The sequence below is a fragment of the Rhipicephalus microplus genome, chromosome 6 (assembly GCF_043290135.1).
Source record: "Rhipicephalus microplus isolate Deutch F79 chromosome 6, USDA_Rmic, whole genome shotgun sequence".
In the NCBI taxonomy this organism is placed as follows: Eukaryota; Metazoa; Arthropoda; class Arachnida; order Ixodida; family Ixodidae; genus Rhipicephalus; species Rhipicephalus microplus.
The window spans coordinates 83754729-83769100 of NC_134705.1; the positions used below are offsets into that span (position 1 = coordinate 83754729).

At 59.0% G+C, this 14372-nt stretch overlaps 1 protein-coding gene, 1 long non-coding RNA gene and 1 other non-coding gene across 3 annotated transcripts in view; 2 read left to right on the top strand and 1 right to left on the bottom strand.

The window, feature by feature from the left end:
• Positions 1 to 14372, bottom strand: part of LOC142765343 (uncharacterized) — a 104085-nt gene that overhangs the window by 18114 nt on the left and 71599 nt on the right. The gene's annotated exons all lie outside the window — the stretch shown is intronic.
• Positions 7740 to 8686, top strand: LOC142765126 (uncharacterized). The gene has a single exon (XM_075865696.1). It carries the CDS (start codon positions 7769 to 7771, stop codon positions 8684 to 8686), a length of 918 nt encoding a protein of 305 aa, XP_075721811.1. The 5' UTR covers positions 7740 to 7768.
• On the top strand, positions 9212 to 9395 carry LOC142766386 (U2 spliceosomal RNA). Its single transcript, XR_012884512.1, has one exon. It is a non-coding gene; the product is annotated as a U2 spliceosomal RNA (small nuclear RNA).

The following is a 14372-nucleotide window of genomic DNA, read 5'->3' on the forward strand; positions in this document are numbered from 1 at the left end:
CGCCGGCCAATGTGCTCGCACTGGTGACTTCGGAGGACCTGGAAGCGCGTACCCATGACTCCGCCCGGGACGAGCTGCCCATAACGAGCAAGGGGTACTACGTGCTGCCCGAGGACGTCGAGCGCAACAACACCGCCTCGACTTGCCCCTCCCCTGCTCAATTCGCACGGTTAAGCCGGAAATCCGATGCAAAGGCGGGCCAGCCGCATCCTGGCCTCGAGCAGCGGTCACGCTCGCGCTCGCGCTCGCGAAGACGCCCTGACGATGACAGGCGGGCGGCTGACGAGAGGACCTCTAGCAAGGACACCCGGCAGCGCAGATCGGAGCTGGTTGGCCTAAGCAGTGACAGCGATGTCCCGCCACACCCGAAGTCCCAGAAGCTTGAGCAAGCGGGAGGGGGCAACGGGAGCCGCCGCCCAAGTCCCGAGAAGGCTACCAGAAGAAAGTAGCGGCGCGCCTGCTCCGACGGCTTCGTCGCCTTCCGCTCTCCCGCCTTTTCTCGCACTCCGCTCTCCCGCCTCCCCTCACCCTCCGCATCCCGCTCTTACCTGGCTGGGCCCTTTCCCCTCCAATGCAGCACCCTCCTCGCTCCCCTTCGCACGCGCTCCGCTGATGCCGAACTCGCCTGGTTATCGCGCCCTTCACCCTTCCTCCTCCCCCCAAGCGAGACACGGCGCTCCAACTGACGGATTATGGCCACGCTGCGGTTCGCGACATTAAACATTCGCGGCTTTCGCGACAGAAATAAACAGGCTGCTGTGGTGACGTTCGCCCGATCTAAGGGCATCGACCTCCTTTTTCTACAGGAAACCAACTTCCGCTCCCCGCTTGATGTTACCTTATTCAGGCGCAACTGCCAAGTTGACGGCTTTTTTTCTTTAACATCCGCGAGGGCTTGCGGTGTTGGTGTCGTGTTCGTCACGGACAGGTTCCGACGAAAGTCGCATTGTATTTTTGGAGCGAACGGGCGCACGCTTGTGCTCGACGTCTTCGTCGACGGGTCCAGGGTGCGCTTTGTTAACGTTTATGCACCGGTGACCAGATCGGACACAAATACCTACTTTAAGAAGCTGCACGGCTACCTGCTGGAGCCCGTCCCTTATGTCGTTCTCGGAGACTTTAACTGTGTCGTGGACTCCACAAGAGACATCCGGGGCCCGGGTCAAGGGGGCTCGACCTACCACGCCAAAGAGCTGGTGAAGATCCTCCGGCACCTGCGGCTCACGGACGCATGGGTACACGCACACGGCAACGAGTTCGTCCCCACTCGAACCTCGCGGACCACGGCCAGCAGACTCGACCGAGCCTACGTCCCCGAACGCCTTGTCCAATCCATCATGGCGTGCGAAGTCCTCGCCCTCCCCGAAGGGCTCTCGGACAGAACGGATCACCTCCCGTTGGTAACAACGGTGAGGGGGACACCTGGCCATAACCAGAGAAATGAAGCCTGGCGCCTCGATCCGGCACTCATCCAAGATCGTACGAGTGCTCCGAGAATATCCGCGTATTTGGAAGAGACGATTGAGGCTACCCCCTGCACTAGCCCGGCTGTATGGGACGACTTGAAAGCGAGATGGAGAACATTCCTGCAAGAATAAGGCAGCGTGAGGAAGAAGCGCATCACAAGACAAATGAACGAGATACTCCGCCGCATGCGGATAGTACAGAGCGCGGACAACCTCACGGCATGCACGCGCGACTACCTCCACTCGCTGCAAGTTCAGCACGATCGTCTCTTCCGGGAATACGTGTGCAACCCACGCGAACAAGGGACCCCTGTGGGGGAACCAGCGGGACCAGTTTTAACTGAAGCACGAGGAAACGGATCCCTGCGAATCGTAGAGGTGCAACGTCCCGATGGCAGCCTCACCTCGGACCCCGCCGAGATCGAAACGGTGTTTCGAGAATACTTTGAGACCGTCTTCCGCGAGCCGGACTCGTGCGGCCCTTCTCCAGAGGCAACTCTCATGGACAGTCTGTGTTCGCACCTGCCTCGACTTGCCGAGGACGAGTGCACAGTCTTGTGCGGCGCAGCAACGGAGGAGGAACTCCGCACAGCCATCCGAGCCATGCCGCCGAATTCGGCTCCGGGTACTGATGGCCTCACGGCCAGTTTCTACGTGACCTTCTTCGATGTCCTGTGTGCCCCGCTCCTGGCTATGGTAAACGCGGTCCTTCAGCAGCACATAAAACCTGACTCTTTTAGCACAGGGCGCATCGCCCTTATCCTCAAGGACGGTGCACCTTCAAGCGAACTGTCATCATGGCGCCCGATCTCCCTACTCAATGTAGACTACAAGATCGTGGCGTCCATACTCAACACCAGACTGAGGACTTTCTTGCCAGATCTGATTGCCCCCCACCAGGCCTGCGCCGTGCCAGGTCGATCTATGTTTGCAAATCTTACGGCCACCAGAGACGTCTTCGAATACGCGGCCCTGAAGAGAGTCACGGGCGCCTTCCTGTCCCTCGACCAAGCCAAGGCGTTCGACAGGGTTAGGCACACGTACCTCTTTGAAGTGCTTCGCCGATTCGGGCTCCCGCAGGAGTTTGTGGCTGCCATCGAGCTCCTGTACTCTGACCTGCGCAGTTGCGTCGCGGTGAACGGCAGGACGACGGCCTTTTTTCGGTACACGAGAGGCATCAGGCAAGGGTGCCCCTTGGGCCCAACGTTGTTCGCGCTCTCGATCGAGCCCCTACTGACAACCTTGGCCAGCGACGAGTGCATCCGAGGCCTGCCAATGACCGGTACCGAAGAGATCAGAGTCTTGGCATTTGCCGATGACATATCCCTCTTCGTCAAGGACGCGCGAAGCCTTGACCGCTTTCGCAGCGTATTCAAGCTGTACGCCAAGACGTCAGGAGCCGAGCTAAATGAGAGGAAAAGCCGAGCCCTGCTCTTCGGTCCGTTTCCTCCCGAAGCGTTGGGCGATATAGAACCGGTCAGCACAGTAAAAGTCCTCGGTGTCTATTTTACCCGAGAAGGCATCGACGCTTCAACCTGGGTGCGCGTCATAGACAGGGCTGCACAGCTTACCGAGCGCGCAAAACTGCTCAGCATGACCCTTCATCAAAAGGCTGTTGCTATGAAGACAAGCGTTTTTGCTTTGGCCTCCTATGTGAGCAGGGTGACGGTGATGCCGGCGCGGGTGGCTACTCGACTCGGCATGTTAGCGAATGAACTTCTGTGGGGCAGGACGCCACCCCCTGTAAAACGAACCCTCCTCCAGCTGGAGGTGAAGCAGGGAGGACTAGGCCTTCCGCACGCGCTCACCTCGAGCAAAGTGCTCGCTTTGAAGACGGCTCGCAAGGTGGCGCAAGCAGGCGACTATGTCGGGAGAAGCCTGCTGCTCTATTTGAGCGGCCCGACAAACAGTTGGCTGGATGCCGGTCGACACTCCGGCCCGCACGCCGAATCGCCCTCGCTCTTTTACAAGGTGGCAGCAGCGACGGCACGCATGCTGCGCAAGGAACTACCGAATTGCGACCCCGACGCGGAGCAGCCGGCCCGCATAGTGGAGGCACTCACGGCAAGCCAGCTGAGCGACGAGGACCGGCAACGAGCGGAGCAGGCTAGGCGCGACCTTTCCCTGCTGCATAGCCTGCTGCCCGCTGAAATTCAGGATTTTCTTTGGAAGAAGGCGTGGGAGGTCCTCCCCACCAGACACCGCTTGAAGCGGCTAGGCATTGTGCCCCACGACCGCTGCCCAAACTGCCGGGAACCAGAAACGCAAAAGCACGCCTTGCTTGAATGTTCGTCCGCTCGGCCTGTCTGGCGTATGGTTGCGCACCGCTTTGGAATCCGCCCCCCACCAGGTCATAAACGCAACAAGGGAGCGTTTGCACGGCTCGTGACCGCCTGCACCCTTTTTGTAGTGTGGCAACGTCGCTCGCTCGCGGAAGCGCGGCGACAGCCGGTTCGGGCGGCGCCCCCAGCCGTCGCGCGTATAAGAAGGCTAGTGTGGGAGCTCCTCTCCCGGGAACTCGAGGCCAGCGGAGAGGAGATGTTTCTCCGCCGCTGGCACACGAAATTCTTCTTCGTGAGAGAGGGCAAGCTGGTCGCACCAATCGTCAGCTACTAACCGCTCTCGGTTTTGGGCGTCGCTACACTCAAGAGCGACACGTATGTGGCTCCCAAACATGGTGACCCCCCCTCGCCACTCTCCCCAGACACACCATTCTAACGCCTGTGTTCATGAAGAGATTTGTATCCTGGTGATGAAGCTTTCGTGACGTTGTGTAGCGCCGCTGGCCCCGCTGGTAGGCATCAAGACATCGCTGTTCACTGTATTTATGTAAATAACCTCCCCCCCCCCTGTTTCTGCCACCGAGCTTTGTTAAGTGTATGAGTATATACACTGAGAATTCCTTTTGGTACCCGCCTCTCAGTTTGATGCTTGTAAATATATTACGCATGTATATATGTATATAGATACTGCACCTTCTCCTACCCTCCACCACCCCGTATACCACTTATGTTCAACACACCCATTCAAGGTGCTTTCTTTCCCAATTAATTTACGCTCACGATTGTAAACATGTACATAGGTTACGCATCACATGTGTATTCCGTTCGCGCAAGTGTGCACCTGTGTACATATAACGCGTCACGAAACTGTATATGCATTTTCCGTGTAAAACATATCAATGTATCTGTTGTTTTCGTCTGGAGTTAAATAAACTTCCCTTTGTGTAGTCGTGTGGCTTGACTGCCCTGCACTTTTGATCTTCGTGGAAGCAACCGGAACCCGCCCGGTTACAGCGGCGTCTTTCTCCCTTCCCTCACCCAGCCCTATCCACGGCTACCACTGCTCTTGGATGCCTGCTGCCTGCTGTTGCTGCCCGGATTGCTGCCTGCCTGCCTGGTGTTCCGCTGCCATCACCGCCCGGTCCTGCTCGCCTGGTTTCGGCGCTCGCTCCGCCGCCTGCTGCCTGGGTCCGCTCTCCTCCTCGCTGCCTGCCCAGCGGCGCTCGCTCGTCGCTGGCCTCGCCGCGCGCTCCGCTGCTTGGTGCCGCCCGCTGCCTGCTCGCCGCCTGCCCGCTCGCCGCTTGCCTAGCGGCGCTTGCTCGCCGCTACCGCCCGGGGCCGCCTGCTTGCCCCCTGCTCCCGCCTGCTGCTCCGGCGCCTCGCCAGCTATGTGGTCGCCCTGCTGGCCTCCCTGCCGCTGCTCCCGGAGACTCTCCCTGACCAGCGGTGGTCGCCGCGTCCCATGAGGCCGTCCTGACCTTTTGGCCGTCCCGCTTAGCGGGGCCGCTGGAACATGGCCTCCGGGGGCAACCCTGCTCCCGACGACAGCGAGGACGATGGCGACCCTCCCGTCCAGGAGCGCCAGCCTGAGCGTGAGGGTACCACCCTCACGCTCTTCTTTCCAATCCCGGCGACGTTTCTATGCTGCGAGGAAGGCTGCGCGACCGCCTACAATTCAGAAGTGTGGACGTCGCGCCGCCAGTCGCTGCAGCGGCACCTCGAGGGGGAGCATGGCGTGCGGATAACCCGGACGGTATACCACTGCACCATTTGCGGCGCTACGCTGGGGAAACGGCCGACAACGCATGGCTGCCTGGTGAACCTTCCAGCTGCTGCCCCTCCCCCCCCTCACCGGCACCAGTGCCCGACCTGCTCGAGCTCTTTCACGTCAAGGAAGGGGCTCTACAATCATGAGCAACAACACCGGAGGGAGGAGGCACTTTTGGCCCGGCAGAACGCTACTGCCGGTCCACCACCAGCAGCCGCTGTGGCCGGTCCTTCAGGAGAGTCCTGCCGTGCAGGGGACACCAGGACTCCACCTCTTCAGCCTCCACCTGGGCCGGCTACTCCCCCACATCCCCCCCTTTCGTCGGCAGTTTCCCCCACGCAGGCTGAAGGCGAGCTGACGGCGGACCAATGCCCCCTGCCCCAAGCACCGTGTCCGGGCCTCCCTCACAGGAGGTCACACCTGCTCCTATGGACGGAGATGGGGCCCTGGGGGAGCTTGAACTCGGAGCGACGCCCGTCGTCTCGACGAGTCAGCTGTCTCGTGACTCTGCGGACGACGACGGCACGGAGAGCGCGCCTGTACACCAGGCGGACAATGCGGGCGACGACCAGCCGGGTGATGACTCCAACCAGGCAGTACCTGCAGGCGATGACGTCAGCTCCTCGGAGGAGTACGCCAGCCCAGCTGTGGACGACACCGAGGAGCCAGCACACCAGCAGATGGGGCGCGTCGTCGAGTTGTCGGCGCCTACCGAGCAGGCGACGACACTCGCCAACAACTTTGGCGAAGCGGGGCGAGAACCCGCCGAACCAATAGCGCCCCATGGCGACGTCACCGGCAGCAACTACGGTACACAGGACGAGGCAGCTGACACCCTGGGGCCCGAGAGTGCCTGGTTCCTGGCGGAGGTGACGGCAGAGCTACGTGACCTTGGCCGGAGCCCTGTGTCGGAGGAGCAATGGGCGCGGTTCGAGCCCATCCTGGACCGCGCCGAGGCAGCCATCGTTGACCATCTTCGGCTGCCCTGTCGGGGCTCACGCCAAACACCACCTCGGCGTGAGATAAACCCCGACAATGCTTCTCTCATACAGGGACTTTACAGGAGAAACCGGCGACGGGCCGTCCGCCTCATTGCGGAGGGCCCATCCGAGCTCTGCCCCATCAACCCAGGCACCCTTCAAGGCCACTTCACTGAACTCTGGGCCCCGGTAGCCGTGGACACAACGCTCCTCAGGTCACGAGCCCCCACAACAGAGGAGATGGACACGTGCCCCTTCCTGCCAGACGAAGTCGCAGCCAAGCTCCGAAGGTGCGAAAGCACAGCTCCTGGGGAGGACCGTCTGACCTACCACCACTGGAGGCAGGTGGATCCTGACGGGCGGTTCCTGGCGGCGGTGTTCAACATCTGTCTCTTACACCGCCGCACACCCCAGAGCTGGAAATCATCGAGGACGATCCTGATTTACAAGAAGGGCGACCGCGAGGATCCTACAAACTGGCGACCCATTGCCCTTGGTCGAACGATCGCCAAACTGTATGCCGGATGTCTCACGACCCGGCTGCAGCGGTGGTTGGGCGACCATGCGGTCTTGTCCAGGTGTCAGAAGGGCTTCCTGCCGTACGATGGGGTGTTTGAACACAACTTCGTGCTGCAGGGACGCCTGGATGACGCCAGGACAAAAGGAGGGGAGCTGTGCGTAGGTTTCCTCGACTACGCCAATGCCTTTGGCTCGGTCGCCCATCAGGCCCTCGTTGAGGCTGTCCGCGGCGCCGGCGCAGGAGAGACCTTCGCAGAGATCGTGGAGGAGCTCTACCGCGCCAACACCACCTGCGTCGTGGCAGCAGCTGGCACCACGGAGCCAATCCCCATCAGAGCTGGCCTGAGGCAGGGATGTCCACTGAGCGGCCTGCTATTCAACTTGGTGGTGGATCCAGTAATCAGGGCAGTGCAGGGAGGCGATAAGCAGCATAACATCCTTGCTTACGCCGATGATCTGACTCTGCTCGCTGCGGACCCCACCACCTTGCAGCGCCGTCTCAACGTCGTGACAGCCCTCTCGGACCGGCTGGGACTGCGACTCAAGCCCGCCAAGTGCCGCACCCTCCACCTATCCGGGCGCTATCCGGTGGGCACACGGCCCACCACTTTCACCGTTGGAGGCGTCCCGGTTCCGGCACTGGCGGACTACGATGGGCATCGTTTCCTGGGGCGACCTGTGGGCTTTCGGGTCCTCCCGGACCAAACGATCGTCGACGAGGCCATCCACCTGGGCAGGAAGCTACTCTCCTCAATGCTCACCCCGTGGCAGAGGCTGGATGCAATTAAAACTTTTTTATATCCAGCTCTTAACTTTGCCATGCGGGTGGGCCTCGCCAGCAAAGAAGAGTGGCAGCGTCTGGATGACGAGCTCCGCCCCCTCATCAAGAAGACCCTGTACGTTCCAGCCAGGGCATCTAACGACTACGTGTACGGGAGCGCACGGGCCGGCACTGCAGGGATCCCTTTGGCGGCGGAGCTGAGCGACACCTGCCGGGTGGACGGGGCCTTCAAGCTCCTGACGTCGACGGACTCGGAGGTTCGGGAGCGGGCTAGGGAGGCGCTGCACCAGGTGGTCTCCAAGCGGCTCCGACGCGATGCTGACGACGAGGACATCGAGGCCTCCCTCTCGGGCGACACGGAAGGCGACTTCAGACAGACCCCCACTCAACTCCAGTCTGTCTGGACGGAGGCCCGCAAAGCCTCCCGTCGCCTAACTGTCGCCTGGGAGCTACAAGACCAGGGCGCCCGCATCACCTGCGGGGAGGCCACGGTGTCCGCGCGGAACCGGAACAAGCTGGTGAAAACTCTCCGGGCCATCCTCAGCCAGAACCGGGACCGTTCCCTCGAGGCAAAGCCAAACCAGGGCAAGGCGATGGCGTGTGTAGCGGCAGACCCCGCTAACTCACACTTCATGCGGACCGGCCGCTACACCAGGTTCAAGGAGTGGCGCTTCATTCATCGAGCCCGGCTTAATCTCCTCCCCCTCAACGGCACACGTACCTGGGTACCTGCAGCTGATAAACGGTGCCGACGCTGCGGGTACAGGGAGGAGACGCTGCCGCACGTACTCTGCCATTGTATGCGGCTGAGCCACAACGCCATCGTCGCACGTATCAAGAAGGCTGCCCTGGGAAGGTTCACCCTCATCGGGGAGAACCAACAGGTCTGACTTCCCGGCCTGCGACCTGACCTGGTCCTGGCACGAGGCGAGGAAGCCTTGATCCTGGACGTCTGCTGCCCTTTTGACAACAGACCGCAGGCGTTCCAGGAAGCCCGGAGGCTTAAGGAGGAGAAGTACGCCCCCTTACAGCGACATCTTCTCCGACGGTTCCAGCGCGTCTCCGTTGAAGCCATCGTCGTCGGCTGCCTGGGGTCGTGGGATCCGGCTAACGATCGTGTCACGCGCAGACTGTGTTCCAAGAACTATCTGCGAACAATGAAACGCTTGTGCGTCGGTGACACGATCGCGGCTTCCACGGACATTTACCGCCGCCACATCGGTGTACAGTGATTTTATATATAGCCAAAGTTTTTTTTAGAGTTGCGATTTTTCCATGTTTTTAGACTTATACACCTCTACAGTTTTATCGTTTTTAACCTATTTGTCCTAACCGTTTTTAACCCTTTCGTTACCGGATTTTAACTTATACACTTATATTAAGTTTTCTCTTTGAGTTTTTTCCTAACCATTATGATGTTTTTGTACGTAAAAATTGAATAAAAAGTCTGTTCTTATCAGCCTAATATCTGATACGGATCCTATTTGGATCCAAGATATTAAACTTATTTTTGTGATGCGGCGGAGTGCTTGAAGCTTGCTTCACCTCCGCCACGGGTTGGCCCGGTATTGCACTACCTCCGGGATCGGCCCACTCACCCCCTGCGGGGTGAGTTCGACAATAAATTCAATGATAGAAGGAGTGTTCGGATTTACCCATGATACCGGGGTAAACGGCGTGGGTGCGTCGAGTGTCCGAGACGGTGGCGGCACGCCGCCCCGGCTGACGCGGTATTCGCGTGCAGGGAGTGCGCTAGCTGTGTTTACACTTACGATTGCTCTGGGAAAATAAATGTTTCCGTGTGTATTTCATATAAGGAGGGTCTCTTTTATTTTGTTATGTTCACACATACATACTCAAGTTTCTTATTTTTTTAACATTCCTACTCATATTAATAAAACTATTGAGGAAATTATCATTACTGTTTCGGAGGAAAGCTAGAAGTGTGTATACGATGTGTATGCATGTGCGATGTGTATGTATGTATGTGTGTAGAAGTGTGTATGTATGTGCCAAGCTATTTCCGCTTTTCGAATTCACCCGTTTCGCAACGAAAAATAAAAAAGCCTCTAGAAAATGGGGTTTGGTTGGTGTTTCTGTTTACAGTTGCAGTGGCAAGCGAAGGCATTTTTATTTCACATCTTCACACGGCGTCTGAACCTGAAGACGCGTGCTCTCGCCACGTCTACGCATCTACACTATTCCCCATCACAAATTAAAATCGCAAAGAACGCCACAGGACCCACCTCGCACACACCTGCTGTACGAGGGAGCGGCAAAGCCCCGATGTGCTTTTCCTATGTCCACTGACCTTTGGGGTTTGACGTCCCAAAACCACCATATGATTATGGGAAAATTTCGACCACCTGGGGTTCTTTCACGTGCACCCTAATCTGAGCACAGGGAAATGCAGCCGCCACGGCCGGGATTCGATCCCACCACCTGCGGGTCAGCAGCCGAGTACCTTACGGCCATCAGACCACCACGGCGGGCATCGCCTTGTTGATCAAACACTTCATTTCTGAACACCATCTCATACCAGCTCATCCACAGTTGGCTCTCGTTAATTACAACGAACATCCTCGCACGCTCACTTCAATGGAATTGCCAGTTGCTGGAAGTTCCAAGAAAATTGCGCACTAGACGTACGGACGCACCACGAACGTACCTGAAGCGACGTGGACCCCAGGACGCGTGAGATCACGCCCCGGGCGCGCTTTGCCTCCGTACCCACTCGTCACTCCTCACAGCTTCACTAAGCCGAGTATGTAGAAGTCGAAGAAGCAGAACAACAAACCAGCCAATCCCCCACAGTGGGTGTGAGCCACAAGTGAAGGTCAACAAAAACAAGCAACACCAGCGAGCGCAGTGACGAAGCTATCGTAATGGGGCGAAATAATCCACGAATATGGCTGCACGTTGACGCACGATCGCATTTGTGCAACCACCCGTGTCTCCCGAAGACCGTCTGTCGCGAGTCTTCGACGAAAAGCGCAGGCGAGTACTTCTCCACTGATTTCCGCGACCACTTGACGACCGCCTTCGGCCGCCTCATGTCCGTCCGGCACGATCGACGGAGCGCCGCACCAGCGCCTCGTACACGCCACCATAGCACTCCTACCCCTCGGAATCAGCAAAACTCGGACGTTTTTGACCACGACAGACAGAACCTGCCGGCCCGTTGAACGCTTGAACGACATCGCAGCGGCAAGTCGCACACTCACGTTCCGTCACCCTCTGCCACATGATCCTTCATTCACCGGCTTCACAATCCACGCGGTAGACGTTTCGCACGCATTCCCGGGTCTGCCTTTCACGGCAGGACCTTCGTCGACCTCGGTGCGGTGTTCCGCCACGTCGGAACTTGCAAGGCATATGTTGAGCGTGCTGAAGCAGCCAAAGGCACCACCTTTTTGCCGATGATTGTGGGCGTCGTTGCAGAGGCGTTGCTTGGGCAGCCGGCGTAGAAGCCATGTTGGATGGGTGACGTATTCACATTTTGCACAGTCATTTTTTTTTCCTACCAGACTTTGGTGCTCGAGTTGGACATGTACACTATGCATCAGTTTTTAAAACAAGTGCTGTAGCATCCCTCGCGACATGCCTGATAATGTTCGCCGGCAAGCATTTGGTGTGACGTCATGGGCGCATAGAGAGTACGCATGCAAGCAAGCACGCGTGGCTTCGACCTCTGGGAAAAAGAAGGTTTCAGTTTTAACATGTTTGTAAGCGAAACTAGAAACTTCAAGCGGACTGGGGATAAAAGCAATGCCGTGAAGCCAGCGCTGCCGCTGTCGGTGCACAATGCTGGTTGTGCATGGGTGGACGTCGGAATTGCTTTGCTACTGTTTGCCCGGCTTTTGGCCAGAACTAAGTACGAGGTGTGAAAGAATGGATTTTAATTACGTGCTAATGAATTGCATCGCTTCTCGGCCTTTTGGCTAGACCAATTGTCGAGCTAGCCGTTTCTTTGCGCCCCCGCGCGAGACCCAAGGTCACGTCCCGCCGACGTCGACCCCGGGGTTCAAGTCGCCAAAGTTAGTTTACGCGGCATCGCCGTCCTGCACGTGCGACCGCCGCCCCGAGCCTCGGACCTCCCTGTCCGGCGCCCACCCATCCCATGCCTGGTGAAGCAAGGCCCCCGGTCTACGCCTGCCGTCCCGGAGTCCTCCTGCTACCCACCCGGCGCCTCCTGTATCCGTGCGGCACTCGCCTCGGCTGAGCCGCAGTCCTACCAGTGTGCAGCTAGCCTGCACGATACCAGTTTCAACTAGCCACGCCTTCCTGGCAGCCAGCGGCAACGCGCACCAGAATGGCATCAACGTCTGACCTCCCGGTGAGGGAGAATCGCTTCATGTTCACGGCGCCCGAAGGCGACGTATCGATAGATGATCTAATCGATGCCATAGAACTAGTGTCTGGGGATGACAGTGTATTTGTTCTGCAGCACATGGGCGGGGCTAGGTTCCTCGTCTGTACGCGCAACGCCAGTCAGGCGACAAGGTTAATGGTGGCGGAAGGCTTCCGTGTTAATGGCGAAAACGTACCGGTTGAGGCCGTAGGGCCGCCGGTCACGTACGTAAATGCCTACCGGTACCCCGCCTACTTGTCTGACGAGGTACTTAGCAACGCCCTAGCTCAGTATGGCAAAGTGAGGGGCATATCGTTTGCCACTGTGGCCACTCGTCAAAACAAGCTCAACGGGGTAAGAGTTATTAAGATCGAGATGAGCAAACCGGTGCCAAACTTCGCGACCATCGCAGGGCACCGCGTAATGTTTGAGTATCGCGGCATGAGGCGAGTTTGCGCACGATGCGGCGAAGTGGGCCACATGGCGACGGCATGCTCCGCCCCCTTTTGCAAACGATGTGGAACTTTCGGGCATGATACCGAGGGCTGTACAAGCGAATGTAAGCGTTGTGGGGGTCACCATTGGACAAGGGAATGTTTTCGAAGGCGATCATACGCGTCGGCCGCCCGCGGGTTCCCCCCTGCTCCGGATCACGCGTCTAGCCCCGGCCAACCTAGCGGCTCTTTATCGCCTCGCTTAGACAAGGCATCCCCACGCCTTCAGGTGCTTGCGCCCAAGATCACGCCCCGCGCGACAGTGAGAGACGCAGGCGAGCACCCCACGAACATCGACCCGCCTACAGGCAGCAGCGAGGCCGATTCACTCGCCAGCGAGAGAGAGGAGCGGGAGACGAGTGAGGAGGTTACTACTGCCTCGTCTGAAACGGAGCCCAGTCCCTCCGATACAGCTTCGGCGCAGTCCTCCTCCGCTTCACCGCGGGCACTCCCATCGGACCAGGACGACTGCGAATGTCTGCCATCAGCACAGAGGGTGCCGGCTGACGCCACCGAACGGGGAAGCGCTCTCCCCTCTGTGCCGTTAACGCCGGCCAATGTGCTCGCACTGGTGACTTCGGAGGACCTGGAAGCGCGTACCCATGACTCCGCCCGGGACGAACTGCCCATAACGAGCAAGGGGTACTACGTGCTGCCCGAGGACGTCGAGCGCAACAACACCGCCTCGACTTGCCCCTCCCCTGCTCAATTCACAAGGTTAAGCCGGAAATCCGACGCAAAGGCGGGCCAGCCGCATCCTGGCCTCGAGCAGCGGTCACGCTCGCGCTCGCGCTCGCGAAGACGCCCTGACGATGACAGGCGGGCGGCTGACGAGAGGACCTCTAGCAAGGACGCCCGGCAGCGCAGATCGGAGCTGGTTGGCCAAAGCAGTGACAGCGATGTCCCGCCACACCCGAAGTCCCAGAAGCTAGAGCAAGCGGGAGGGGGCAACGGGAGTCGCCGCCCAAGTCCCGAGAAGGCTACCAGAAGAAAGTAGCGGCGCGCCTGCTCCGACGGCTTCGTCGCCTTCCGCTCTCCCGCCTTCCCCTCACACTCCGCTCTCCCGCCTCCCCTCGCCCTCCGCTGTCCCGCTCTTACCTGGCTGGGCCCTTTCCCCTCCAATGCAGCACCCCTTTCGCTCCCCTTCGCCCGCGCTCCGCTGATGCCGAACTCGCCTGGTTATCGCGCCCTTCACCCTTTCTCCTCCCCCCAAGCGAGACACGGCGCTCCAACTGACGGATTATGGCCACGCTGCGGTTCGCGACATTAAACATTCGCGGCTTTCGCGACAGAAATAAACAGGCTGCTGTGGTGACGTTCGCCCGATCTAAGGGCATCGACCTCCTTTTTCTACAGGAAACCAACTTCCGCTCCCCGCTTGATGTTACCTTATTCAGGCGCAACTGCCAAGTTGACGGCTTTTTTTCTTTAACATCCGCGAGGGCTTGCGGTGTTGGTGTCGTGTTCGTCACGGACAGGTTCCGGCGAAAGTCGCATTGTATTTTCGGAGCGAACCGGCGCACGCTTGTGCTCGACGTCTTTGTCGACGGGTCCAGGGTGCGCTTTGTTAACGTTTATGCGCCGGTGACCAGATCGGACACAAATACCTACTTTAAGGAGCTGCACGGCTACCTGCTGGAGCCCGTCCCTTATGTCGTTCTCGGAGACTTTAACTGTGTCGTGGACTCCACAAGAGACATCCGGGGCCCGGGTCAAGGGGGCTCGACCTAC